Genomic DNA, 26970 nt, shown 5'->3' on the forward strand with positions numbered 1-26970 from the left:
CAAGCACTGCTCAGCTCTTCTTTACTTACAGAACCCACTTGTTAGAGTTGTTAGTCTGATCCCTGATCCCAGACACCGGAACGTACAGTCTGTGCTCCCCTGTCCTCTCTGAGAAGGCCCTACTACAATCTCCGACCAGCCACACCCTTTCCGGCTCCAGTACGTCCCCGGCGCGTCCCTCCCAACCCAGACAAGCGCCCCACAAAGGCAGAAGGGAAGGAAATGCTTTTATTCCAGCATAAGACCAGACCGGGACGGGCTGTGTACCACCGGCAACCCGCTCAAGGGAGGCGACGACAAAGAAAGCGCTCTCGCGCTCAGCCCAGGGTCCCGGCGCTGCCCCCCGGCCGTGGGCCCTCAACCCGCCACGACGCCGGGCTCAAAGCTCCGGCAGACACTTCGGAGGGAGGCCAGTCCCCAGGCTCCTTGGGCCGCAGGGCAGTGCGGAGGAAAGCGGGTTACTTGTGCCCCGATGGGGGCGGACAGAACGCGGCGCCCCTCTCTCCGCCCCCGCGGCCCCCAGCAGTCATTCCCCGGCTTCCGCCCGCGCCCTCCCGGTGGTCGGCTTCCGGCGCGTTACGTGACGTCACCACGGCCGGCTTCCGGCGCGCTGAGTGCGGCGCCATGTGCCGACGGCAATGGGCTGCTCCTGGGCAGCGTAGGCATCCGAGGCCATCGCGGTTCCCCGGCGGCGCTTGCGCCCTGCTCAGGCCTGGGGACCACTGGCCGTGGGGACAACGCCGCGGGGATGGGGTCGCGGCCGGATGCGGGGCGAGCCTGGCTAGGGCTGACCGCGTGTCCGCCTCGAGGCGCTGTCTCGGGCGGGGGGTGACGCCGCGCACGCCGCTGCTCCCCGACCCGGCGTACCCGCCACCCGGCTTTCCCGGGAAGCCCTTGCGAAATCCGCTGAGGGTGCCCTGAGGTCTCGGCGCGCCGTTCGAGAGACCGATTGCAGCTGCGGAATACTTGCCGGGAAGACTGGCGGAAGGGCAGCTCTGGGTAATGACCGGTCGTACGGCTGTTTCTCTGCTCTTGAAAGTTGACGGAGTTACGCTTGGGAGCTCCGGGGTCGTGAGGGGTAGCGTTGAAGGTAGTCCTTCCAATCTAGTCTCCAGGCCGGGCAGGTGCCCTGGGCCTGGGGACTTGCGGGAAGGTGGGCTGCAAGCCTCCAGCGTGCCTGGGCCTGGGGTGGCCCCGTGCATTCCTACAGTGCTTGCAAGAACACTAGGAAACGGTTTGAGGCCTTGCCCTGCTCCATCCAGAGCAAGGTTATAGAAATTTCCAACAGCTGACCGCTTTTCTTTCATTTCTGGTGTGCGGGGGCGCGTTGTAAATCTCTTGCCACGTGAGGTTAGGTGAAGTAAAGTTTGGAACTTGGGTTCTTATTCACATTGCTCACCTCGCAGGAGACAACGTTTGGCAAGTGGCTACTATTAGGGATCATGCAGCCTACAGAGCATTCACATCTGCAGAAGTTGTTGTGGATTCGGAGGTGTTTGCGATGTTCCAGGCTCGCTGCAGATTTTATTTTATTGTCCTTAAAAGCTTTGCAAAAGTTAGAAATGAAGTTGAAGGGAGAGTGGTAAAGGGGGAGCTTCAGGGAACAGTAAGTAGAAAATAGTACCACGCCAGCCCTGCCCTGCGGGATGGATGGAGCGATATTTACAAGTTGTAGGTGTAGCCAGTGAAATTCTGCAGTGGGGCTGCAGGAGGGGGAGGCCAGCGTGTGCTCATTTTAAAGGAGGGCACCCCCGTTGGTCTTTGTTCCTCCCCCAGTTCAGATCTTTGGGGGCCACCGTGACGTGTCTTGGGTCCAGTACAGAACAGGGGCCCTCTTCCAGCGTCGTCCAGCCGGAAACTGGCAGGTCATGATTGAACACCAGGCGTCTCCCTCCCTACTTACTGTCTGCCTTTTCCAGATGCCAGACCAGGAGGGAGGAGTGGAATGTGGAAGCGGGTGGAAGGGGGATGCCCCAGTGTCCTGGCATCCATGGAAGGGCTGTTGGGTGCTGGGTGCTGCCAGGGATGGGCCAGGGTGGTTGTGGCAGGGCAGCATAGCCCCTGAAAGTTGGGGCTTTCAGCCAACTTGGGATCTGCCTCTTCCAGTCTAGGTGCAGACGCTGAACACACGGCTTCAAGAAGACACTCGGGCTCGTGTTTCTGCGGTCCTGGGAGCAAGGACTCCCAGGTGGAATTTTGGCGCATCTTCAGATGTTCAAGTAGCACACAGCCTTAGGATGTACAGGGAGTCCCTCCCTCCTGAGCAGAGCAGGTAAAAGGATTGGCATTCCTGTAACACGTGGCTCTTTGCATATGCGGGTGCCTTCTTGCCCCCCTGGTGGGAACCAGCTGGGGGAGGATGCTGATGCCCTGGCCACTGCTGTTGAGAAGAGACAGGTCTGTCTGCAATCAAAGGTGTGTCCTACTAGCATCCCTGAAACGGTGGGCCACCTTGTCAGCCGGGGGTGGGGGTGGGGGGGCGTCAGACGCTTCTCAGTTTCCGGCAGGTATCCCCCTTCCCCAGCAGGCTGTGCTCTGGGTCACTGCCCAGCATGTGACAGCGGTGTCTGTGGTCCCCCAGGGTGTCAGCAGCAGCAGTCCCAAGGTCCCAGAGCCACAGGAACCCTGAGAGATGGCCTCACTGGTGGCTGCCAGGGGAACGGCATCTGCAGCGGTGAGTGTGCTGGAGAGGTCTGTCTTCACCTCACCTCTGCTAATTTTCCCGAGTTTCCTGTCCTAGAAGAAGTTCAAAACCATCAACTTATTCTGACTTTCCCATATTGTAAGTTGGGTGATTGGGTCCCAGAAAGGTTAATAGCCTTCAGGCTTGTGAGACTTTTTGGACAATAGTTGTCTAGTATCTGGACTCCTTGGGCCCTGATGCTTTGGCCCGGCGTTGATTGCCTTGGTGGTTTGAGGTTCGACCTGCAGCCTTTGCCCCAGGAACCTCCAGGGTCGGTGGTGTGCTCACCTGGGAAGGCCAGGCTGCTACAAGTCCCGTCACGGAGGCCGGTTAGCTCACGGTGTGGCCAGGAGTGCAGATCCAGACTTGGTTCTGTTCTTGCCTCTCAGTGGCAGCCAACGTTTTACAGCACTCCTTGGCTGCTCACGTGCTTGATGTTTCACAGCACGCCTCCGAGTCCCTCCTCCTCCTCCTGCCTGAAGGCGCAGCCGAACCATGGACACCCACCCACACACCTAGCGCAGGTGCCGCCCCCATTCTGGAAGTAGGTGCAAGTACTCTCATGCCGCCCTTGGAGGAGGCAGGAAGTTTTGGTTCTCTGCCCAGGCTGGGGCCAGGGGTAGCGGGGTCCTCAGGGCCTGGTGCGCATCTCTAACTGATGTCCTTTGACCCCAGGTTTGGATGCCGCCGTGCTTCCTGCTTCCGAAATAAGGCTCGTCGCTGTCAGCGTGACCCGGGCCCCTCCGACCGCTCCTGTGTGGGAAACCGGGGGTGGTTAATAAAGTCTTTTCAGTGTGTGGTTCAGCCCTACCTGGTCCTCCTTCCCATGTGCCAGAGACACTCTGGCCTTCCCAGACCACTGTGTGGGTGATGGGGTGCCTGCCCCCACCACCAGGACCTTCACCTGGGCCTCCAGAGCGGGCTCTGCTGCCTCAACAGGCTTCCTTCCCTCTCCTCACTGGCACGCTGAGATCTGGGTGTGGGGCTCATCTTCACACCTGGGCACAAGTGCAGGTGGCCAGCTCCATGTGTAAGCTGACACTCTTAGTGTAAGTGAGGCACACACAGGGTTGGTAGGAAATCTCACGCCAGCCCTCTGGTGGACCACACCCACCAACCACTGGGTTTAAGTGTTTGTTTAGCTCATGCTGGGAGGCTGTTGGCAAGAATGTCAGCAGGACCAGCTTCTTTCAGGAAAGATGCAGAGAGCCACATGGACAATCTGTAAAGTGATGGTATGCACAGTGCCCACAGGTGTGACTCCAGTGCCAGCCAGCAGTGTACCCAGGAGGAAACCCCCAGAGCACACTGGGAAGAGTGGGAGGTAGCCTATGAGGGGCCTTGGGCCTTCCCTGCAGGAGCCCACCTCAGTGAGGTGGATGTATTTGAGCCTCAGAGTCTTGCCAGAAGCCGAAAAAATCAAGGACATCAGCAGGGGGCCAGGCTAGGGCCAGGAAGGAGAGGGACCTGGCTGGAGGGCGGCATCTTGGAATTTTGCTGACCTTGTGAGGTCAGGAGAGTGAAATGCAGCCGCCTCCCTCCCGTTTGGTGTCCCAGCTGAAATCCTGCTAGGGGTTTGTTCCCTCCTTCCCAGATGAGGGGGAGACCAGGAAGGGAAAGAACTTGGTATGATGTCATCCCTGTGTCTCCAGATTGGATAAGACTGGTTAGGCTTGAGGTTACACTGACAGCGCATAAAACCCACAGCAAGCTCCACGGAGCAGGGAATCCCCAACCTCAGCATGGTCTTGACATTTCTCCCAGCAAAAACCCGAAGAAAACTATCCAGTGACCCTGGAATTTCACACCTCAGCTGTGTTCCTCTGTAATGTTAATTAGCATGTGCCCGGAGACAGGGGGATCCCTTGGGTTAGGAAGTTGGGGAAGTGACACCTGGGACCAGGTTCTGAGCTCTGGTGTGGAAAAGCCCTTCAAAAGCACCAGGTCTGTCCAGATTGAAGGGCCAGGCCAACAGGTCCCAAGCAGAGATGGGCCCACGCCCAGTTTCGTCAACCGTTTGAATAAGCACCTCCCAGCCTTACTAAGCTGTATTCGATTGAGGAGCAAAGAAAGCCTGTAATTTCCATGTCGACTATTGCAGAGTTTAGAAGGTGGGTTCATTGGAAGGCAGCTATTACACAGACTGGTTTTTGAGTACAGGCCCCCGAAAGCATATGGATGACTCGCTCTTGGCTGATACTCCGGCCTCATGCCAGGCCCGGTGCCGAGAGACCTGTCCGGGAGACCGTTTGAAGACCAATCTGAACCAGCCAGTCTGCAGCTTCTAGAGGCTCTCTTCTATTCCTGATCCGTACTACAGAAGGGACAGGCGGGGGGATGCGAGGGCACAGGGTTCCTGCGGTACGACCCTCCCCAAGCCTCAGCACGAGGTTCCCATGCCATCAGCCCTGCGGTGCAGTCTGACATGGGGCTGGTTTGCCATTTATATGCTGGTGTGGCCTTGCACACTTTGAAGAATGTTATTATAGACCCCGGCCCCAAGGCCTGGGCATCAGCATTCCCCATTTTTATCAAGGTACAAGGTACCCACTCTAAAAACCACCTAGTGTTGAGCTATGAGAGTTAACACATAGGGTTGGCAGCCAGGACCACGTGAAGCCATGGGTGACCCCCCCCACCCTCCTTGGGCCAAGGGGTGGCCATAGAGACCACGGAGGGTCTGAGCTTACTGAGGAGGCCAGCAGGAACCTTCCAGAGCACCCACCACCTCCACTATCAGTCGCCCGCCCACTGGGTGCGGGAACCAGGAAGCAGGGGTCAGAGCCCCTCTCAGGAGGGAGCGGCAAGGGGGGAGGGCAGCCCCTCCCTGGGGCCAGAACCCACTTCCTCCTTTACCACACGCGCCTGGGGAGACGGCCCAGGAGGGCAGGGCCTGCTCCGAGCACCCTCCCCTCTGCCTCTCTGCACAGGAAGGTCGGGGCCACCTGGGCCGGGTGCCTCCCGCCGGCAGGATGGACGAGGAAGGCCCCGACTGCGGCAAAGCCGACTTCGTGCTTTTGGACCAAGTGACCATGGAGGACTTCATGGAAAACCTAAAACTCAGGTGGACGCAGGCGCCGGGTCCCCCTCTCCCGCTCCCACACTCCTTGGTCTCCCGTCAGTTGGGGGGTGGGGGGGTGGAGAGGTGGGCTTACGTGCCAGGTCCCCCTCTCCTGCCCCCACGCTCCCTGGTCTCACAGCCCAGGACGTGGAGGGGGAGGTGGGCTTACACCCACCCACCCACACGGACCACTGTCTGGGTGACTGCATGGGGACCTGGCGGGGCACACGAAGGACAGTCCTCCCAGGGCCAGGGTGGCCAGCCAGTGCTGGGGCGGGCTTCCCAGAGCCCTGCCTTCCACACAGCCTGGGTGCCTTCTGCCCCTCCTGCCGGGCATGGACCGGCAGGTGCCAGCCCCCTGACAGGGCACACAGTCCCCCTCCTGCGGGGGGGGGGCTGTGCTGGGCCCTGGGGCCCCCGAGGGAAGCAGGCAGGCCCTATCCCAGGGTGCAGCTGAGATGTCGCTTGGGGGTGCGTGGGGTGCTGCAGGGCATGGCTGGTAGAAGTGACATGGGGTCTGACTTGCCCTGCAAGAGCGAGGGGAGAGGGAGATGGGGTGGCCACCAGGACCCGGACAGCTGGACGGCCAGGGGGAGCAGAAGGAGGCTATAGAGCTGGGGGCGCCCCCGCCCGGCACCGTTATTGAAGGTAGAAGACAGGAGATGAGCTATTTTGTTCAGGGCTAAGCAAAATTTCACTTCCTTTTGATGACCTAGCCCGAGAGATGGGTGGACATTCCCATCTCCATTTTCATGATGGAGCACTGAGCTGGCCACACGGCTTGCAGGGGGCAGGTCAGGCGACGATGGGTGTGGAGGGAGCTGAGCTGGGGAACTCCCTCTACTGAGGCAAGGCGGCAGCTGAGGAAGAGGAACCCCTGACAGGGACGGCCCGCAAGCCACCAGGGCAGGGCGGGTCCCAGACAGCGCGCGGGAGCTGGTGGCCTGGGTGCCTCCCAGGGCAAAAAAGTCAAGAGAGGGAAGGATCCAGGTCCAGGATCTCAGCGGTCAGGGCTGAGAAGTCTGAGGATGTGCCAGGGGAGGAGCCACTGCAGCCCCAGGCCCTCTCCCTGCGCCCCTCCCAAGTCCCAGCCATCTGGGTGGGGCTGGGCGGGGGCCTCCAGACGGAAATGGCCCGAGGTCCCTCCCTCTGCCTCCCATCTCCTTTCTCCTCTCGGACCTAAACCACTGGGCTCCACCTTGCCCAGTGTGGTCTTGGGCAAGCCAGCCTTTCATAAAACGGGTGGTCATGATTCCTGGGACCCCCACGGAGAGCAGCCTGGATCCCAACATGACCCTGCAGTGGGGGTGGGGTTCCAGCAGGATGGCATCGGGAAGTCTCAGGTCACCCTGCACCCTCTTCCCACTCTCAGCCCTGGGGTGGGCCAGGGCCCTCCAAGGCTCCCCACAGCGGCCCACAGGCCCCAGCACCTGGGTGTGCATCCCCAGCCCTTGAGCGCTGAGGCCTGGCTTCACCCAGGTTCGAGAAGGGCCGCATCTACACCTACATCGGCGAGGTGCTGGTGTCCGTGAACCCCTACCAGGAGCTGCCCCTGTATGGGCCTGAAGCCATCGCCAAGTACCAGGGCCGTGAGCTCTATGAGCGGCCGCCCCACCTCTACGCTGTAGCCAACGCCGCCTACAGGGCAATGAAGCGGCGGTCCAGGGACACCTGCATTGTTATCTCAGGTACCTGCCCTGTCGCCAGGGCCCAGGCAGCCTCCCCGGACCCTGGTGGGGGGGGGGGGGTGGCGGCGGCACAGGGAACCCGTCAAGAAGAGCGGCTGCTAATTCTGTCTGACTCTCCATCTGCCTGGCAGGGGAGAGTGGGGCAGGGAAGACAGAGGCCAGCAAGCACATCATGCAGTACATCGCTGCCGTCACCAACCCCAGCCAGAGGGCAGAGGTGGAGAGGTGAGAGCAGGGTGGGCTGGTGCAGGGGTGGCCCTGGGTGTCACGCTGGAGGGGAAGACCTGTAACTGAGCCTGGCCACAGGCCCAGTTCAGTGGCTCATCTCTCAGGAGGGGTCCAGGTGACCCGCCAGTCCTTCTCAACCCGGGAGAGGCAGGGCCCAATGCAGGGTGTACCCCGCCACCAGGAACAGGAAGAGGCAAAGTGCACAGGGCCAACAGACAGGTGCTGGGCCCCTCATGGCAGACCCCACAGAAGGGAAAGTTTGCCCAGATGGTCAGGAAGGGCCTGGGCCCAGATGAGGGCTTGCCCGTCCATCTGCTGGCTAGCTGTTCACCAGCTGTGACTGGTGGGACCACGTGGGAGCAACTTCCTGTGTGAGAGCCCTGGTTCTTCCTGGGCTCTTCCTGTAGAGAGGGCCGAGGTGGGGCTCGGGGGGCTGGGGGCCCAGCGCTGGAAGTCCAGCCTGTGGCTGGAGGTGCAGGGCAGGGTGTGCTGTCCTCCCTGCGGGCTGCAGGTGCCTGGGAGGCGAGGAGGTGCACTTCTGAGAGCACCTGGCAGGTGGCCTTCCCAGCCCACATGATGGTAGGCTGCAGGCAGGGCTGCCCGGCCCGATCTGCACCCTCCAGCCTGGCCCCCTACCCCACCCAGGGTCAAGGACGTGCTGCTCAAGTCCACCTGCGTGCTGGAGGCCTTTGGGAATGCGCGCACCAACCGAAACAACAACTCCAGCCGCTTCGGCAAGTACATGGACATCAACTTCGACTTCAAAGGAGATCCTGTCGGGGGGCATATCCACAGCTACCTGCTGGAGAAGGTGGGCCCTGCTGGAGAAGGTGGGCCCTGCTGCCTGGGCCCGGGGACAGGGCAAGCTTTCTGGGAGGTCCCCGGCTCTGAGGGGGCACCCTCTGTACCAGGCCCACCTCACCCACTCTGCCTGCATGGGCCTGGGGGCTCTGGGAGGGGTCCCCTGCATGGGGCCACTGCCCAGGCCATAGCCCAGCTACCCTTCTCTTCTCAGTCTCGGGTCCTCAAGCAGCACGTGGGCGAACGGAACTTCCACGCCTTCTACCAGGTGAGCCAAAGCAGGTGTGTGGAGGCACCCAGGAAGCCCTTCCGACGGCCCCATCCACAGCCCTTTTCCCTCCCTGCCTCCCCTCTGCTGTGACACCACCAGTCCCCTCCCCTCCCTGGGAGGGGGATCTCCATGGACACCCTGGGTAGGGGGGTGTCTACACTGGGTGAGGCCCTCTGGAGAGGATCTTTCTGGGTTCTGGTGGTGTTTATGTCATGCCTGAACGCTGAAGTGGGACCTCCCAGGACATGGGCATATCTACACAATCTCTGACTCACTGAGATGGGAATGGTCTGGACGGTGGTGGTGGACACCATGTCTGCCCCATTCATGTTGGATCTCCCTGACTCTGGTGGTGTCTACACTGTGTATGACCCACTGAGGTGGGTTGTGCCTGGACTTGAGGGCACCAAGTCTACACCAGTCTTACCCGGTAGGTGGGTACTGCCTGGACACTGGCAGTATCTGCACCATATCTAACCCACTGACGTGGGATCTCCCTGTACCTTGTGGCATTTACACTGCGTCTGACCAGTGAAGTGGGTTCTGCCTGGATACTGGTGGCATCTGTGCTATTCTGACCCACTGAAGTAGGATTTCTCCGTCCTCCCGTGATGTCTACACTGTGTCTGACCACTGGACTCGAGCAGTGTCCACACTGTCACTGAGCTTCCTCGTGTTTGTCCTTCTGCACGTTTGTTGGGGGGGGGTCCTTGGCGTTCTGAGGGACTGAGGGAGGGGTGTGCCTGACCGCCAGGTGCTGCGGGGCTGTGAGGACTCACAGCTGGAAGACCTGCACTTGCAGAGGAACCCCGCCCTGTACAACTTCACCCGGCAGGGAGCGGGCCTCAATGTGAGTAGGGGAGGGGCTCCGTGGGAGTGGGGGCGGGGCTCCATGGGAGGGCCCTGGGTGCTGGCTGGTGGCAAGACCTCAGGGGGCCTGATTCAGTGGGGATCCATGGGGAGGCATTGGGGGCTCTGCGTGGGGAGAGGTGCAGCGGGTTAAGCAGGTGGGCTGGGTCAGAGGCATGGGAGATATGGGGGCTCAGTGTGGCACCAGGAGGCTAAACCCCTCCATCTGCAGCCCTTGGACAGTGACGAGAGGTGCCACTACCAGGCAGTGATGGAGGCCATGCGGGTGATCGGCTTCAGCCCCGAGGAGGTGGACTCTGTGCACCGGATCCTGGCCGCCATACTGCACCTGGTGAGCCTGGCCAGGGCCTGAGGGGCCACCGGCCCACATGGTGTCCTGGGGCTGCCCCTGGTGGAGGAGACTGGCCTCTGGCAGTCCAGCCCTGTGAAGCCTGGGCGCCCCCCTCCCCTAGCTGGGGGTCCTGTGCTCCCACACGTGTAGGTCAGGCCTGCAACCAGCCAGTCCATGTCTGGCAGGCTCAGTAAAGCTGAGCGTCCTGCAGATGCCTCTTGCCTCTGTCATTTGAGGCCCATGTGGCTTTGGGCAGTTACTCAGCCCCCCTAAGCCCCTCCGTGAGCCGGTGTGAGGAGCAGGAGGACGCAACGGGACCATAGATATGATGTTCTTGGTGGGAAGCCTTGGAGAAGGCTCTTCTCTGCACTGTGGGCCATTCCCCCATCTGGGGCCCCATGCCCCCCCCCACACACCATCCCTCCTTCTCCCTGGGCATGGCATGTAGGCAGGCTCCTCTGGGATCTGTCACGGGGAGCCTGACTGTCACCACTCACCATCACCAGGGAAACATAGAGTTTGTGGAGACGGAGGAGAGCGGGCTGGAGAAGGGGCACCTGGCTGTGGCTGAGGAGGTGCTGGTGGACCACGTGGCCGAGCTGACGGCCACGCCCCAGGAGTCGGTGATGCGAAGCCTGTTGTCCCGCACCGTGGCCTCAGGAGGCAGGGAGCTCATTGAGAAAGGCCACACGGCTGCGGAGGCCAGCTATGCCCGGGACGCCTGTGCCAAGGTACTCTGGGGGCAAGCTGCCGAGAGGGAGGCGGGGACACCCAGGAGGCCTTCCTGTAGGAGGCAAGGACAGACGCAGCTCAAATCCCCAGCTGCTCACCTCCCCCCAGGCAGTGTACCAACGACTATTTGAGTGGGTGGTGACCCGGATCAACTGTGTCATGGAACCCCGAGACCGGGACCCCCGGCGTGACGGCAAGGACACAGTTATAGGCGTACTGGACATCTATGGCTTCGAGGTGTTCCCTGTGAACAGGTGGGTGGCCCGACCACTGCATCCATGCTCTGACCCCAACCTCTAGGACCACTTTAGTCCCACGGAGCTCCCCGGGGCTAGGGAGCAGGAGGCGTGATAGCGTCCGTCTGCCCCAGCTGGTCCCTAGCCCCCCGACTGTGCCTCAGCTGTGCCTCCCATCCAGTGGCACCCAAGAAGGCAAGATTTGAGGCACCCTTCCCCTGGCTGTGACTCCCAAATCCACTCTAGAGCATGCATGAGCTGGGGGGGCTGGAGGTCGCAGCAGGAGATACACCCCCACAGGGGGGCCCCTCTGGGGAACTTCGGGGGAGCTACTGGGGAGGGACCCACTGTGGATGCAGAGGCTCTCTGCACACAGAGCAGGCACCCCAATGTAGGAGGGCAGGGCGAGGGCGGGGTATAACAACCCGGCCCTCTGCCCGCCCGCAGCTTCGAGCAGTTCTGTATCAACTATTGCAACGAGAAGCTGCAGCAGCTGTTCATCCAGCTCATCCTGAAGCAGGAGCAGGAGGAGTACGAGCGGGAGGGTATCGCCTGGCAGACCGTGAGTGCCGGGGCCACGGGGTGGGTGCTAGGACCAAGGGGTGCGTGTTCGAGGGCTGCAGGGGGGCGGATGCGTGGGCTGGTGCGCAAGGGCCCTGGGGCACTGAGGACCACCGGGGTGCTGATCCGGCCAGGCCGCTCTGCAGGTGGAGTACTTCAACAACGCCACCATCGTGGACCTGGTGGAGCGGCCACACCGCGGCGTGCTGGCCGTGCTGGATGAAGCCTGCAGTGCCGCAGGCACCATCACCGACCGCATCTTCCTGCAGAGCCTGGACACACACCACCGCCACCACCCACACTACACCAGCCGCCAGGTGCTACTCCGCCCCACCTGCCCCCAACTGTCCCCAGGCTGAGCCCCACAGGCACCATGCATCCTGTCTTGGTGGGATCTTGGTGGCCGGGCCTCCCCTCGGGGGTGGTCCCCTACACAAACACCGGCCCTGTGCCTTGACCCTGGCCCGCCCCCTCCCCAGCTCTGCCCCACAGACAAGACCATGGAGTTTGGCCGAGACTTCCGGATCAAGCACTATGCGGGGGACGTCACGTAAGGCCCCCTCCCCTTCTTACACCCTCCAGAGGTGCCTGTCAGCACACGCCCAAGTGAAACACATGGGACGGAGGTCTTAGGATCAGAGCTCTCAGTCCTGGCTGCACCATAGAATCCTTTGGAAGCTTTAAAAGATGCTCTCATCTAGGCCCCCCACCATGCTGGTGCTTGGGGGAGGGGCACACTACTATGGAGGTGGCCTCCCTCCAGGTGCAGGTGGGCGGGTGGGGGTGGGGCGCAGACCCGACAGAGTCTGTGTTTCCTTATTTTTTGTTAATTTTTAAAATGTTCATTTTTGAGAGAGAGAGAGAGAGAGAGACAGCACGAACAGGAAAGAGGCAGAGAAGGAGACACAGAATCTGAAGCAGGCTTCAGGCTCTGAGCTGTCAGCACAGAGCCCAACATGGGGCTCAAACCCACGAGCTATGAGATCATGACCTGAGCTGAAGTCGGAGGCTTAACCGACTGAGCCTCCCAGGTGCCCAAGAGTCTGTGTTTCCAACACCTTTGGTACTAATGCCTGCGGAACCCTTCAGAAGTCTCCATGATATTTTTATGACTACCTGTCGCTCACCTCATCCTGAATGGGACTTGAGATAGCCCACAGAGAAAGCCACAAGTGTCTGCTGTGTCCCTCACAAGGACAAGAAGCAGAGAGGACAGTGCAGCCTGAGGTCAGACCTCATGCCCGGAGCCTTCACCGGAGCGCCAGGTGGAGCCCAGAGTTTGGCCCTGAGCCGGTTTCCGGCCTTTGTCATCAAAGGGCAAGACAGTGAATCTGAGGTTCTTGGTGCTACAGAGTCCAAACAGACCAATGACTCAAGTTCCTGGTTTAACTACTGCCGCTGATACTTAGGGAAACTCAGTAGGCGCTGTTCTGAGCGTGTGATGTGTGTCTGGGCAGAGACAGGTTAAGTCACCGGTCCTAGGCCACACAGCATGTATCTGCTAGAGCCAGGATTCCATGCCGTGGTCACAACAACCGACTCATCTTCCTGGAGGGCGACTCTCAGACTGGTGGAGGAAGGGAGTGGGTGTGGGTATGGGAGGGAAGGGTGGGGACTTCCTGGGGCTCTCAGAGGCCCCTCACCAGCCCCTGCCCCGCAGGTACTCGGTGGAGGGCTTCATTGACAAGAACAGGGACCACCTCTTCCAGGACTTCAAGCGGCTGCTGTACAACAGGTGTGTGGGCTGGAGTTGGAGGCGGAGCCCCAGGGCTTCAAGCTGGAAGGGCCTTCAGACACCCAGGTCTGACACCAGCCGTGTGGGATGTCAGCCTGAGGTCTAACACCAAGGCCACAAAGCTTACCAGTGGCAGAGCTGGGGCGGGGCTGCCCTCCAGAGGGCGGCTGGGGATGTGGCCTGTGTCCACAGCTCAGACCCCACCCTGCGGGCCATGTGGCCGGATGGGCAGCAGGACATCACAGAGGTGACCAAGCGCCCCCTGACGGCCGGCACCCTCTTCAAGAACTCGATGGTAGCCCTGGTGGAAAACCTGGCCTCCAAGGTACTGTCCCCTGCCCTGCCCCCACCTTGGATCTGTGCACGGCCTTCTGTCTGTGCCTGAGCGTCAAACTGCCCCCCTATATCTGCACATCCTGGGGAAGGTGGTGCTCGCTTCCTGCCTGCTGTAAGCTGCACCCCCACCCCCACCAGCCAACAGGAACCCTCCGCAGTGCTGATGACATGTCCTGGGCTGGGCTGAAGCCTCCTGCCCGTCCCCACCACCCGGTGGGTGGGCGGGGCCCATAGGGACAGGAAAGCAGCTTCTAGCGGAGCTCAAAGTCAGAGGGGACCTCAGGAGGACACCAGAGCCCCCTTAGCCACAGAACAACTGGACATTCAGCCCAGCCTCTGTAGAGGCAAGAGGGAGGCAGGCAGGACCCCTGCCAGACAGCCAGGGAGGGGGCAGGGGGCACACCTGCCCAGGGGCCATGGGGCTGACGCTGGTCTCCCTGAGTATCTCCTGTCATGGCAGGAGCCCTTCTACGTCCGTTGCATCAAGCCCAACGAGGACAAGGTGGCTGGGAGGCTGGATGAGGGCCACTGTCGCCACCAGGTCGCGTACCTGGGGCTGCTGGAGAACGTGCGTGTCCGGAGGGCCGGCTTTGCTTCCCGCCAGCCCTACCCTCGGTTCCTGCTCAGGTACTGCTCCCTGCTTCTGGGAGCCCCGAGTCCCCAGTGTCTGTCCCCCACGGGCCGGGCTTCAGGGAGGAGTCTGAGGGGTGGGAGGAGGGTCCCAGAGGCAGCCAGGACCCCTCGGACCTGACACATGGGACACTGACAGTGAGGCTCCTTGCGGGACACAGGGCAGGGTGGGCGTGGGCTAGAGTGAGTGGCACCTAGGGCAATGGCATGGGCTGGGTGTGTCAGCCCAGCTGGGGTGGCTCCACGCCTCTCCCTCGAGTGAGTGCCTCCTGCCCCGTCCCGCGTTACAGGTACAAGATGACATGTGAGTACACGTGGCCCAATCACCTCCTGGGCTCCGACAGGGCCGCCACGAGCGCCCTCCTGGAGCAGCACGGGCTGCAGGGCGATGTGGCCTTTGGCCACAGCAAGCTCTTCATCCGCTCACCCCAGACTCTGGTCACACTGGAGCAGAGCCGTGCTCGCCTCATCCCCATCATTGTGCTGCTGCTGCAGAAGGTGCGGCCCCACCGGATGCCCACTTGGGTGTGGGGGGATGGGTGTGGACCTGGGGGGGGGGGGAGGGGGGANTGGGGGGATGGGAGGGGAGGGTGTGCACCCCCTGGAGTTGGGGGGTGTGTGTGCACCAAGGGGCCCACAGGCACACCTCCAGGCACCAGAGGAACCCCCTTCAGCCGGAGACAGCCCAGAACTAAAAACTGACTTAAGCAAAAGTGTGGCTGTGGTTCAGTTCACCTCAGTCCTATGAGCCATCAGCTTCAGGCCCAGGTGGATCCAGGCACCCAAAACAAGGTTTTCAGGAATCTGGCTTCCTTCTTTTTTACCTTCCTTTTCTTTTTACTTTTTTTCTTCTTTACTCTGAGAGATTTGGGACCCAGAGAAAACCATGTGTGCTGGTGTTCCAAAGTCCCCCACCTACTCCCCGGAATCAGTCGTGTCACCCTGTGGCCACTGTGGTTTTCTGCAGACACCTTCACCCCTTCTCAGTGCTTTTTAAGCAAATCATTTTGTTTATAGTCATTTTAGGATGTGTTTCCAAAGGACAGGGGTTCTTCCTTCTCTCTCCCTTTCTAACATTTCACACCTACTGAAAAGTCAAAAGGTTTGTTTTTTTTTAATTTTTTTTTTTTTTATGTTTTATTTATTTCTAGGAGAGAGAGAGAGAGACAGCGTGAGCAGGGGAGGGTCAGAGAGAGAGGGAGTTACAGACTCTGAAACAGGCTCCAGGCTCTCAGCTGGCAGTCAGCACAGAGCCTGACGCAGGGCTCGAACCCACAAACCGCGAGATCATGACCTAAGCGAAAGTCGGACGCTTAGCCGACTAAGCCACCCAGGCGCCCCCCAAAAAAAGTCAAAAGGTTTCTATGATCATTCACTGTCCACCCGGATTGCTACGTGGTGTGCCCCCACCCCATCTCTGTGGTCTGTCCCTGCACCCACCTTCAGACCCTCATATACATGTGTATTTCTGTTTTCCTGAATCCTATAAAGTAATGACACCTCCAAATACTTCAACACATACACACACACACACACTAAGAACAAGGATGTCGAACCATGCTGACCTTACAGACAAGAACCCTAATGCTGACGGAACATCATCTATGTATCTAAATCACATGCAAGCTGCGTTCAAGGTTTCCACAAGTGTCTTGCTATTCCTTCTCTCATCTTTACAAACCCAGCAGTGATGACACACTGCATTTGTTAGCTTTGCTATCTCTCCTAACACATAGGGACCATTGTTACGAACAAGCCACAATGCACTGTCACAGAAATGGGACTTAGGAGGGTCACACTGGGTCCTTGCAGCCCCACCATCTCCAGGGCTGTCCACACTGCTGTCCTGTCCTCTGTGTGTTTGAGTCTGGGCTGCCTGCTGTGGAATTTTCAATCTAGGTTTTAATGGTTGCATTCTTGGGGCACCCCTCATCTTGGGGCCTGCTGGGGGATGGAGGTCAGCGCTGGGCCAACTCAGTGTGGTCCTTCTTGGGGGGAAGCACCTGTTAAGAGTGTGCTGCGGGAGCACTCCCAGGGGTCAGATGGAGGTTCCGGCAGGCAGGGCCGGGTGCCCACCTGGGAAGCAGCCTGCCCCTGGGCGTCTCGGACAGCTCAGCCTTGCCCAGCAGTGGGCTGTGGGTGGAGGGGGCGGGGCCCCGCTGGGCCTGAGAGAGCCTGGCCGGCCCCCCAGGCGTGGCGCGGTACGCTGGCCAGACGGCGCTGCCGAAGACTCCGGGCCGTTTACACCATCATGCGCTGGTTCCGGAAGCACAAGGTGCGCGCTCACCTGGCAGAGCTGCAGAGGCGCTTCCAGGCCGTGAGGCAGCCCCCCCTGTATGGCCGGGACGTGGTCTGGCCACCACCCCCTGCGGTGCTGCAGCCCTTCCAGGACACTTGCCGGGTGCTGTTCTGCAGGTGACTGCCCTTGCCCTGCCCCTGCGCTCTGCCCCACTCAGCTAGCACCCACTGAATGCAGGCCCCCTTTCATCAGCGGGAAAATAGGAGGCCGTGCACATTGGCTGGGTCCCCACACCCCCACGGTTATCAGTAGAGCCCCAGGTCTCCTTGCCGGAGGCCTGCAGGGGAGGGTGGCTGGCTGCCACCAGGTAGTGCGGGAAACAGCATCTGAGCGGGCACTGAAGGCCTGGTAGGAGTTCTCCGGGAAGAAGGGCCCAGCAACCTCCCTGCTCAGACCAGGGAGGCCAAGATGCAGGGCAGCCGGCACCAGGCAGGGAGGCATGTTCCATGGGGGAAAGAGGGTAGAGGCCGTATGTGTGAGTTGGGGGTGGGGGGGTAGGACCTGGATGAGGTCCCTCCGACCACCTGGTTCCCTTCAGGTGGCGGGCCCGGCAGCTGGTGAAGAACATCCCACCTTCAGACATGGCCCAGATCAAGGCCAAGGTGGCCGCCATGGGGGTCCTGCAGGAGCTACGGCCGGACTGGGGCTGTCGGCGGGCCTGGGACCGGGACTACCTGTCCTCTGTGAGTGCTGGGGCTGTGAAGCTGACCACTGATGCAAGCTCATGGCTAGCCCCTGCCAGCGTCCACCCCAGATGTCCTCTCCCGGGGCCTGGCCATCCAGCTGGCTTGGGGGCCAAGTCCCTCCACCTGCCCCTCGCCTCTGAAGTTTCAGCTTTCCACCCAGAACCAGCTGGCCTGGGCTTTACTGAGCACCTCCTCCTCCGCCCTCTGTACCCCCCATCCCCTTCTCAGGCTCATGCACCCCATGCCATGGCTCCCCTTGGCCCTCACACAGGCCCCGGGAGCTGTGTCCCTGGCCCTGTTCTACAAGGGACCAAGGCCAGGGGCTCAAAGTTTTCCCTGGTCCCACCCAGCCACTGCCTTCTAAGCTTCTGGGCCCATGGGCAGCAGCGGAGGGCACAGGCCTGCCTACACCCTGGGGCTGCAGGGCCAGTGCAGGGCCCCTCAGAGAACCCAGGGGAGGCTGCACAAGGCCTCACTTGACTCAGCTTCCAAGGTGAAGGCTAACGGAGTGGATCCACCAGACTCACTGCAGATCCCAAGGACCCCTCTCAGGCGCCCCCATCTGTCCTCAGGCTACCGACAACCCCACAGCCTCTGGCCTGTTTGCCCAGCGACTGAAGGCGCTCCGTGAAAAGGACGGCTTTAGGACTGTCCTCTTCTCCAGCCACGTCCGAAAGGTGAGACATGGGGCCGGGGCAGCCACAGCCCAGGGCAGAGGTTTCTGGAGCCGTTAGATCCCCCTCAGTCCGTGAAAACACGGGCACAGGGAGAAGAGACCCTGGGGCTCGACAGGACCCCCAAATCGCCCGTCCCGCAGGTGAATCGCTTCAACAAGAGACAGGATCGGGCGCTCCTGCTCACTGACCGGCACCTCTACAAGCTGGACCCTGGCCATCAGTACCGGGTGATGAGAGCTGTGCCCCTGGCCTCGGTGAGCCCTGTGGGGGTGATGTGGGGGCGTCTGCAGGGCCCCGCTCCTGGTGCCTACCTGGGAAGGCCTGAACTTTCTAGCGCTCAGCATCAACTCAGGATGGTGGGAAGGGCAGGGGCTGTGCCATGGGGCCCTCTTCCCTGCACCCCTGTCTCCCCTGCACCATGCTCTTGCTTCTGGGGGGGTGCTGTAACCGCGTGGGGGCCCACCTGGTGCGCTGGCCATGCCACTGGCGCCAATTAGATGTAATGGGAGAATAGCAGAAGGTTCAGTGCGGGGGCCAGCCCACTCAGTGCAGAGCCACAGGGCAGTGGATTAGAGGCCCCCATGGAGAACATTCCACCCAGTCCTGGAGCAAGTCCTGGAGCAAATTCTCGCCCTGGGCCAGCCCTCCCCTTTGTGGGCGGGGCTGCAGCGGGAGCCTGGGGACTCCAGGGAGCTGCGGGGTTTGCCGGGTGGGGCGAGGGTGTACGGTGGTGGTGGCCTACCGCGCCCCTGACCCCAGCCCCTGCCATGCAGGTGACCGGGCTGAGCGTGACCAGCGGGCGGGACCAGCTGGTGGTGCTGCACGCGCGGGGCCAGGACGACCTGGTGGTGTGTCTGCACCGCTCCCGGCCGCCACTGGACAACCGCGTAGGGGAGCTGGTGGGAGTGCTGGCGGCGCACTGCCAAGGGTAAGTCCCAGGGCGCGGCGGGGGAAGGGGGGGGACACTGCTAGGGGTGAGTCCCAGGGCCCTGGGGTGGGGGGCTGCGCCGCTGCCCCGCCTCTGACCTCTCCCACTCCCACCCTCTGCCCCGGCTTCAGGGAAGGGTGCACCCTGGAGGTCCGCGTCTCCGACTGCATCCCGCTGAGCCAGCGGGGGTCCCGGCGCCTCGTTTCGGTGGAGCCGAAGCCCGAGCAGCCTGAGCCGGATTTCCACTGCAGCCGCGGGGCCTACACTCTCCTCTGGCCCAGCCGCTGACCCGGCGCTGCATCTGGGCTGCCTCCCGGCCAGCCCCACGCAGCACAATAAAGGATGCGTGTCTCTGTCCTGCGAGACTTGTATCTGTGGGTGGACCGCCGCACAGCCGCCAACAACTTGGCAAACGTCACCCGTGTCCTCCGCTCACTCTCTGTGGTCACTGACCTGGAGGAGGAGGCCTGGGGGCCGGGTCTGGTGGGGCCGCATGATCCCGTTCTCCCCGGGACCTCCTGGACATGCAGCCCACAATCCGGGAGGAAACGGTGCCCTTTATGTCCCAGGGTGTTCCTCCCCAAAGCTGGGATCCCTTTTCCTATCTCCACTCCCATAAGGCTCCTGGCCTTGTTCCTCCTGGGCCATGGGGAAGCTTGGGGGTCCCAGGGCCACCTTGGGGCAGGGGTGTGGCTGAGCCCAGCAGACACTGTCCCAGCTGCCGGGTCTCCTGCGGACGTGGGCATCCCGGGAGGAAGGACACAGAAGATCTTGAGTCTGGGGCTGTTCGGAAGCCCTACCAGAGGAAGGTAGACACGCTTCCTTCCTCTCTGGCAGTAGAGCCTGGCCCCAGCCCCTCAGCGCCCCAGCCCTGCCCCACCCTGCCACCCTCACCCCCCTGGAAATCTCGCTCCATAGGAGGCCCCTTTCTTTTGGGACTCACTAAATTTGGGTGGCACCCTCACCTTGTTGTGCCGGGTTGGTGTGAAAGGAGGGTGGCATGTGTCTACCGTGGCCTCCTTGAAGGACTCACAACTTCTGAGGCCTCCCCAGGGGATGAGGCAGGTTGCCCCCTGCTAGGAGAGTGGGTGTGTTAGGCTGTTCCTACCCTGGGAGCCCAGCCTGGAGGCCCAGAGACCCCCACATAGCCTGTTCTTGCGTGTGTCCCCAGTAATGGTGGCCTCGGGACAAGCCAGCCCTTCTCTGAAGAGCAAGCTGACAGTGAAGGGTGCTCAGGTCCCCTGGCATCCCGAGATCTAAGCTGCTCTGGGCAGCGGGTGGTCCTGGCCCTCTGTAGACTGGCTTGGCTGAGGGGTTCAGTACAGCCTGCTCCTTTCCGGATTCTCTGTGGCGGCCCGGCTCCTTGGTCGAGGAGAGGGCTTTGTGAGGGAGGAAAAACTTCATGGAGCCTCTCACAGCACCTGGACACATTTGAGGGTCCAGCCCTTCTGGGGGCTGCCCCATGCTGCAGGAGGCCCAGGGCCAAATGCGGTTTCTCTAGCCTCCAAACAAGGTCATGGCTGCCGGGCTGGTTCTCAGGGCTCCAGGGTCCTGAGATCCCAGCAGAGAGGTCGGGAGACAGGCCAGGAAGGGGAAGGTGCTGGACCTTCCGTATGCAAACCTCACATTGGGCTATTCACATACGTTATACATCGTCCTACAAATCCTCCTATTTGTCATATAAGAAGCGCTTTGCAAACAACACTCAGCCCCACACCTGCCGAGGTCAGAGGTCAGTGTTAGCTTTATCTTGCTCTGTGACCTGCCATCGTGTGCCGAGTGGGGCAGATCCAGGTACACATGCCCCACAGCCATGCCCCACAGCCATGCCAGCCGAGGCCCTGGCTTGCAGACGGCACTATGGCCCTCAGCCTTTGCTGCCCCTCAAGGAGCAGGCCGTCGGTCCCCTCTGCCCTTGAGTGGATGTCTGCATCCAAGCAGGGTCCCCCAGAGTCCAAACTGGCCCCCAGAAGAGGTGGGAGCATCTCCAGGCCCGAGCCTTAAGACACCAGAAACACATGGCAAGGGGCCACGTTGGGAAGAGTGTGAGACACAGAGACAGAGACGAGATAGGGGAGCAAGAGACCTCCAGCCAGACTGGCAGTCTGCAGTAGCGCTGCTGGTTTTAAGCCACTACATTTAGTGGTGATTTTTTTGCACCGTGATAGGTAACTGAAACGAAGATTAAGCTTTCTGACCGGTGTCTGCATGTCTTTCTGTGTCCCTGAGTGCAGCCAATGAGCTGTTGTAAGTTGTGAGCTTCTCTCCAATAGTCTTGCACATCTTTATCACGTGAATGTGTAGGACCACCAGATTTGGGTGACTTCATGTTGACTTTTGGAAAAAAAAATGTTACTTACAAAGAAGAATGCACTCCATACTTGGAGTGAACCATGAACATTTTGCCACATTTGGTTCCATTTTTCCTGATGTATTTTCAGGTTAATTGTAGATACCACGCCATTTCATCCCGAACATGCACCTCTCCGAACAAAGCGTGTTTTCTTAGCCGACCAAATGCCATGATCAAAACTAACAAAATGTGTAATAATTCCTTCATGTCATGGAACACTTGGTCAGCTTTCCCCAAGGTCCCTTTACAACTGGTTTGTAGGAGCCGCTATCAAAACAAAATCCACATATTTGTCTCAGTGTGTATCCAGGCAAGGGTCCTGCGTGGTAAGCCAATTTGTCCTGCGAAGTCCTCAGAATCAGCTTGTGTGGTCAGTGTCATGGACCCCAAGTTTACAGGCAAGGGGCTCGGCCACAGGGATGGGTTGTCAGGAGGGGCCCAGTCCCCAGGGTCCAGGAGCCGGGTGAAGACCCCTCTTTCCACAGAAGGGGCCGGCTGTGCCATCTTGTGTCCTGACCATCTGAGCCGTCCCACTGAGGGCGGGAAGTGCTCTCATAGAGGGTGTCCACTCCTGAAGCCTCCACCTCCCACATAGAAGGGCCCCGAAACGTGCCTGAAGAATGTACCTGCCAGCCTGTCAGGCCAGGCTATTCCCTGCAATGAGGTGAGCAGAGGTCCCAAAGCGGGGAACTTGGTTGGTTGTTTTTATTATTGAGTTGCAAGAGCTCTTTATATATTCAGGATACTCTGCCACTTCTTTATAAGTAAAAAAAGTAAAGCTTTATTTTTCTATGTTGGGCCCAGGTTGAACTATGGAATATCGGAGTGGCTCATCGACATGTGTCTGAAGCACTAGTGAGATCACTTATCAGCGCAAAGCCGCCATCCAACTCTAGGTGAGAGCCTGAATTGGGTCTCCCCATGTGTGGCCTGCGAGCTGGAGTTGGGCCCGTGAGTCTGCTGGGGGGGAGTGCACACCCTGAGATGATATGTGGGCGGCCGACCACTCTCGGGCAGTCACCGGGGTGCTTCTGCAAGCCAGAGCAAGTTCATGTCACACGTGGAGTGGATGGCCGGCTTTCCGGCCAGACAGGAGGTGCACAGACCTCACAGCTCCGCAGGTGGGCACAGATGGCCCCACCGTCCTCTGTATACCCCACTCCGGGCCCCAGCAGGGACCAGGCCCTGCCCACACCAGGAAGCACGCTCAACCCTTCCTTGGGAATATAGCAGAACCTTCTAGAGACTCTGGCGCAGTCGCAGGGGAGGTGCTCTGCGTCCCACCATGTGCCAGCCCTCATCTTCCTTCCCAGGAGCCCAGGCGAGGCCTTGACCATGTGAGCTGAGCAGAGGCGGTGCAGGGGCCTAGAGCGAGGCGGCAGAAGAACATGTTCCCTGTGAGCTCACGTGGAAAAGGTTGGAAGGAGATGGCCATGAGCTGGAGCGCCTGGTGGGAGACAGGGTGACTTCTGTCCTGTCAGTGCAGGCATCTTCCATTTACCCCTAAATTTATGGTAAATGGCACCGAGCTGCTCTGCCCACGTGGCAGGGCCCGAGCCAGCTGCCATGAGACCACGGAACCAGCGTCATCACCAGTGCCATCAGGCCTCCAGCAGGGACGGCCCCAGGTGTCAGGGACATGGACAGAAACCCTAGAAGCTGCCCCCAATGTTTCACAGGTCAGCACCCTGGGACGTGAGAGGCAGCAGGCTGGGCCTTCACTCTTGCCCAGAACACCTGTATGGGCTACAGAAGATCAGAAAATTCCAGAAACTGGGGTGCCTGGGTGGCTCAGTCAGTTCAGCGTCCAACTCTTGGTTTTGGCTCAGGTCATGATTTCACGGTTTGTGGGTACGAGTCCCACATCAGGCTCTGTGCTGACAGCTGACAGCATGAAGCCTGCTTGGGAGTCTCTCTCTCTCCCTCTCTCTCTCTGCCCCTCTCCCACTTGCTCTTTCTCTCTCAACATAAATAAAAATAAAGTTAAATAAAAAGAAAAAAAGGGGAGCCTGGGGGGCTGAGTCGGTTAAACGTCCAACTTTGGCTCAGGTTATGATCCTGGGCTCGTGAGTTCAAGCCCCATGTCGGGCTCTGTGGTGACAGCTTGGAGCCTGGAGCCTGCTTTGAATTCTGTGTCTCCTTCTCTCTCTGCTTCTCCCCCACTCGTGCTCTGTCTCTCTCTCACACAAAAAGAAAATAAACATTGAAAAAATTGGGGGGGGGTGCCTGGGTGGCTCAGTTGGTTAAGCGTCCGACTTCAGCTCAGGTCATGATCTCATGGTTTGTGGGTTTGAGCCCCTGTCTGCTGACAGCCAGCTCAGAGCCTGGAGACTGTTTCAGAATCTGTGTCTCCCTCTCTCTCTGACCCTCCCTTGCTCATGCTGTCTCTCTCTCTCTCTCTCAGAAATAAAACACTAAAAAAAAAATTTTTTTTTTAAAAGAAAAGAAAATTTCAGAAACATCTGAGTGAGGATGACCACATTCTGTTTAAATCCTCTGGGCTGAGCAAACAGGACCATTCTTCAAGTGGAGATATGGCAGGACTGCGCCGGGTGCCTGTCACAGAGCAGCAGGGTTAATGCCCCAGCACAGTTCCCACAGGCGTCCGTCACCCTGTCCTCAGTTTACCAGGAAGACGTGCCACTGAACAGTCCGTACACTTTCCGGGAGAACAAAGCAAGACAGAAACCCCACAACTTCCTGCTTTTGCTGCACTGTCAGCCAGGCCCTGTTAATCCCCACAGCAAGGCAGACCCGCACGCCCACCCTGGTCATGACCCCAGCCGGCTGTGGCCACGCAAGGGGCACAGGCAGAACCCACCAGGGGCAGCCTCTGGGTCTGAAAGCCGCTTCCGAGGGGACAGGAGGGGCGTGGCATGCGGGCTTGGGGAGGCCGAGCAGCTCAAGGCCCGTCTGGAAAGGGCACATGTTCACAGGAGAGGGTGGTCTGCCCAGGGTCTCAGAAAGGCCTGAAACAACAAGAACGTGGCACCTGGCTCACCGGCTGCCCATCGGATGGGCGCAAACCTTCTGCTGAGGGGAGTCGTGGGTCCTGGTCACGGGGCCACACTAGGTGGGCCCTCGGGATGCACTGGCTACAGGAGGAAAGGGCCCCCCGTGGAGTAGCCAAACCGCGGTGGGTCACCCAAGGGAGGCAGGGACCTTTTCTAAGGGAGAAGACCTCCCCAGGGGCCCCGCAGCCAAGGCCAGAGCTGGCGCCGAGCCTGGACTGCCAGTACAGAGCCTGACATGGGGCTCAAACTCACAAACCATGAGATCACAACCTGAGTGAAACCAAGAGTTGGACATTCAACCGACAGAGCCCCCCAGGCGCCCCCATTTGTGTGTCTTCTTGGAGAGAAGTCTGCTCTACTCCTGTGCCCATTAATGAATCGGGTCAGCTGTTTCTCAGGTGTTGAATTTTGGTTGTTTACATATTTTGGATATTAATGCCTTATCTGCCACGTGATCTGCAAATATTTTCTCCCATCCTGTGATTTGTCTTTTAATTCTCTTGACAGTGCCCCTTGGTACATGGAAGTTTTACGTTTTAAAGAAGTCTGGGGGCACCTGGCTGGCTCAGTCCAAAAAGCATGCGACTCTTGATCTGGGGATAGGTTTGACTCCCACACTGGGTGTAGAGATTACTTTAAAAATAAATAAACGTCTTTTGAAAAATAAAAATATGGGTGCCTGGATGGCTCAGTTGGTGGAGGGTCCAGCTCTTGGTTTTGGTCTCAGGTCATGATCCCAGGGTCGTGGGATCGGGTACGGAGCCTGATTAAGATTCTCCCTTTCTCCCCCTTCCTCCTTCTCCCTCGTACTCTCTCTCTAAAAATAAAAATAAATTATAAATAAATAAAATGAAAATAAAGCAGTCTAACTGGTCTATTTTTTATTTTGTGTGTACAGTCTTTTTAAAAATTTATTTATTTGCATTAAAAAAACATTTTAAAAGGGGGCGCCTGGGTGGCTCAGTCAGTTAAACGTCTGACTTTGGCTCAGGTCATGATCTCACAGTTCGTGGGTTCAAACCCCGCATGGCGCTCTGTGCTGACAGCTCAGAGCCTGGAGCCTGCTTTGGATTCTGTGTCTCCCTCTCTCTCTGACCCTCCGCTGCTCATGCACTCACTCTCTCTCTCTCTCTCTCAGAAATAAATTTAAAAAAATTTTTTTGAAAAATACTTACTTATTTGTATTTTTTTTTAAAAATTTTAAATTTATTTCTGAGAGACAGAGAGCACGAGCAAGGAGCAGAGAGAGAGAGAGGGAGACACAGAATCTGAAGCAGGCTCCAGGCTCTGAGTTGTCAGCACAGAGCCTGACACGGGCCTCAAACCCACAAGGTGTGAGATCATAACCTGAGCCGAAGTCGGACGCCTAACCAACTGAGCCACCCAGGCACCCGGAGATATTTTAAAAATAATCTCTACACCTAACGTTGGACTTAAACTCACAACCTTGAGATCAAGAGTCATATTCCACTGACTGTGCCAGCCAGGTGCCTCTGGAAATTTAAAATGAAGGAAAAGGCACCCACAATTCTATCATGTTTGAATCCAGTGAAATAAAATTGTTCATTTTCCTTTTGTTTTTAAGTGTATTTATTTTGAGAGGGAGTGGGGAAGAACATGAGTGGGAGAGGGGCAGAGAGAGGGGAGAGATAATCCCAAGCAGGCTCCAGGCTCCACACTTTCAATTTTTTTTTTAATGTTTTATTTATTTCCGAGAGAGAGAGAGAGAGAGAGCGAGCAGGGGAGGACCAGAGAGAGAGGGAGACACAGAATCCGAAACAGGCTCCAGGCTCCAAGCTGGCTGTCAGCACAGAGCCCGATGCGGGGCTCGAACCCATGAACCGCAAGATCATGACCTGAGCTGAAGTTGGACATTTAACCGACTAAGCCACCCAGGCACCCCCAGGCTCCGCACTTTCAGCACAGAGCCTGACTTGGGGGTCTAGCTCATGAACCTCGACACAAGATCATGACTGGAACTGAAATCAAGAGTCTGACACTTCACAGACAGCCATCCAGGCCCCTTATTTTTTATTTATTTTTTTATTTTAGAGACAGAGCACTCACATGAGTGAGGAAGAGGGGAGAGGGAGAGGAAGAGAGAATCCCAAACAGGCTCCACGCTCCATGCACAGCATGGAGCCCAACTAGGGGCTCAACCCCACGAACCGTGAGACCGTGACCTGAGCCGAAATCAAGAGTGAGACACTTAACTGACTGAATCACCCAGGCAGGTCACATTTTTTCATTTTTAAATTTCCTGTAGTATTTTAATGAGGTTTTAATAAATGCTACTTTAAAAATACTGCATTTCTATCTCCTGGGTTGAAACTTGGCTTAAACCTGGAAGGACTCATCTGGAGGATGTGAGGGTGGTTTCTGGCTGGTACCCCAGCGGGCAGGCAGGAAAACACTAAGAGATTGGAAAGAGAAAGGGAAAATGCAATCCCTGGACCCAGAGGAGTTTACCCTTTTGTGCTGTGAAGACAGGAAAGTGACCAGGCTTCGGAAATGAAGGCATAGGCAAGGCTCTGGGCTGTGGCTCTGACCTGCAGTGTTGGGTTCCATTTTGGGGTAAGTTTAGCCACAGCACATGCCTGGGGGCAGATGGTATGGCCCAGCAGTGGGGACAGCAGGGCCCGGTCTGAGGGGAGCTGGGGTCGGGTCTCAGCCACATGCAGTCTGGGATGGAAGCAGGACAGGCAGCAGCAGCCACACAGCACATGAGGGCACCTGATGGTGACAAGAGGGCCAGCCTGTGATAACATGGTTAGAGCTCAGAGAGCTGTCAGTGCCCATGAGCAAGATGTGAGGGGCTGTTGGGATCTCCGGGGTGGGGGGGGTGGAAGG

General features: G+C 59.0%; 1 protein-coding gene, 1 long non-coding RNA gene and 1 other non-coding gene across 6 annotated transcripts; all 3 read left to right on the forward strand.

Annotated features, from left to right (window-relative positions):
- Positions 1 to 579: 579 nt before the first annotated feature.
- LOC144233003 (uncharacterized) lies at positions 580 to 3487 on the forward strand. 4 transcript variants are annotated; one of them, XR_013335571.1, is made up of 5 exons: positions 580 to 999; positions 2107 to 2272; positions 2582 to 2674; positions 3129 to 3227; positions 3359 to 3487. It is a non-coding gene; the product is annotated as an uncharacterized LOC144233003 (long non-coding RNA). The 4 variants fall into 4 exon arrangements; XR_013335570.1 differs by having other exon boundaries at positions 584 to 999; positions 3129 to 3207; XR_013335569.1 differs by lacking the exon at positions 3359 to 3487 and having other exon boundaries at positions 587 to 999; positions 3073 to 3349.
- On the forward strand, positions 1159 to 1290 carry LOC144233032 (small nucleolar RNA SNORA9). The gene has a single exon (XR_013335573.1). It is a non-coding gene; the product is annotated as a small nucleolar RNA SNORA9 (small nucleolar RNA).
- A 2069-nt stretch (positions 3488 to 5556) lies between the features above and the next one.
- On the forward strand, positions 5557 to 19110 carry MYO1G (myosin IG). The gene is made up of 22 exons (XM_077765800.1): positions 5557 to 5747; positions 7224 to 7432; positions 7564 to 7657; positions 8306 to 8471; positions 8676 to 8729; positions 9487 to 9582; positions 9814 to 9933; positions 10440 to 10664; positions 10774 to 10919; positions 11349 to 11463; positions 11609 to 11779; positions 11942 to 12012; positions 13123 to 13197; positions 13390 to 13522; positions 13994 to 14160; positions 14454 to 14661; positions 16355 to 16578; positions 17001 to 17145; positions 17721 to 17825; positions 17966 to 18079; positions 18599 to 18753; positions 18885 to 19110. The coding sequence occupies exons 1-22, from the start codon at positions 5656 to 5658 to the stop codon at positions 19039 to 19041; spliced, it is 3042 nt and encodes a 1013-aa protein (XP_077621926.1). The 5' UTR covers positions 5557 to 5655; the 3' UTR covers positions 19042 to 19110.
- Positions 19111 to 26970: the final 7860 nt, after the last annotated feature.

This window comes from Crocuta crocuta, unplaced genomic scaffold, assembly GCF_008692635.1.
Source record: "Crocuta crocuta isolate KB4526 unplaced genomic scaffold, BGI_CrCroc_1.0 scaffold751, whole genome shotgun sequence".
Taxonomy (NCBI): Eukaryota; Metazoa; Chordata; class Mammalia; order Carnivora; family Hyaenidae; genus Crocuta; species Crocuta crocuta.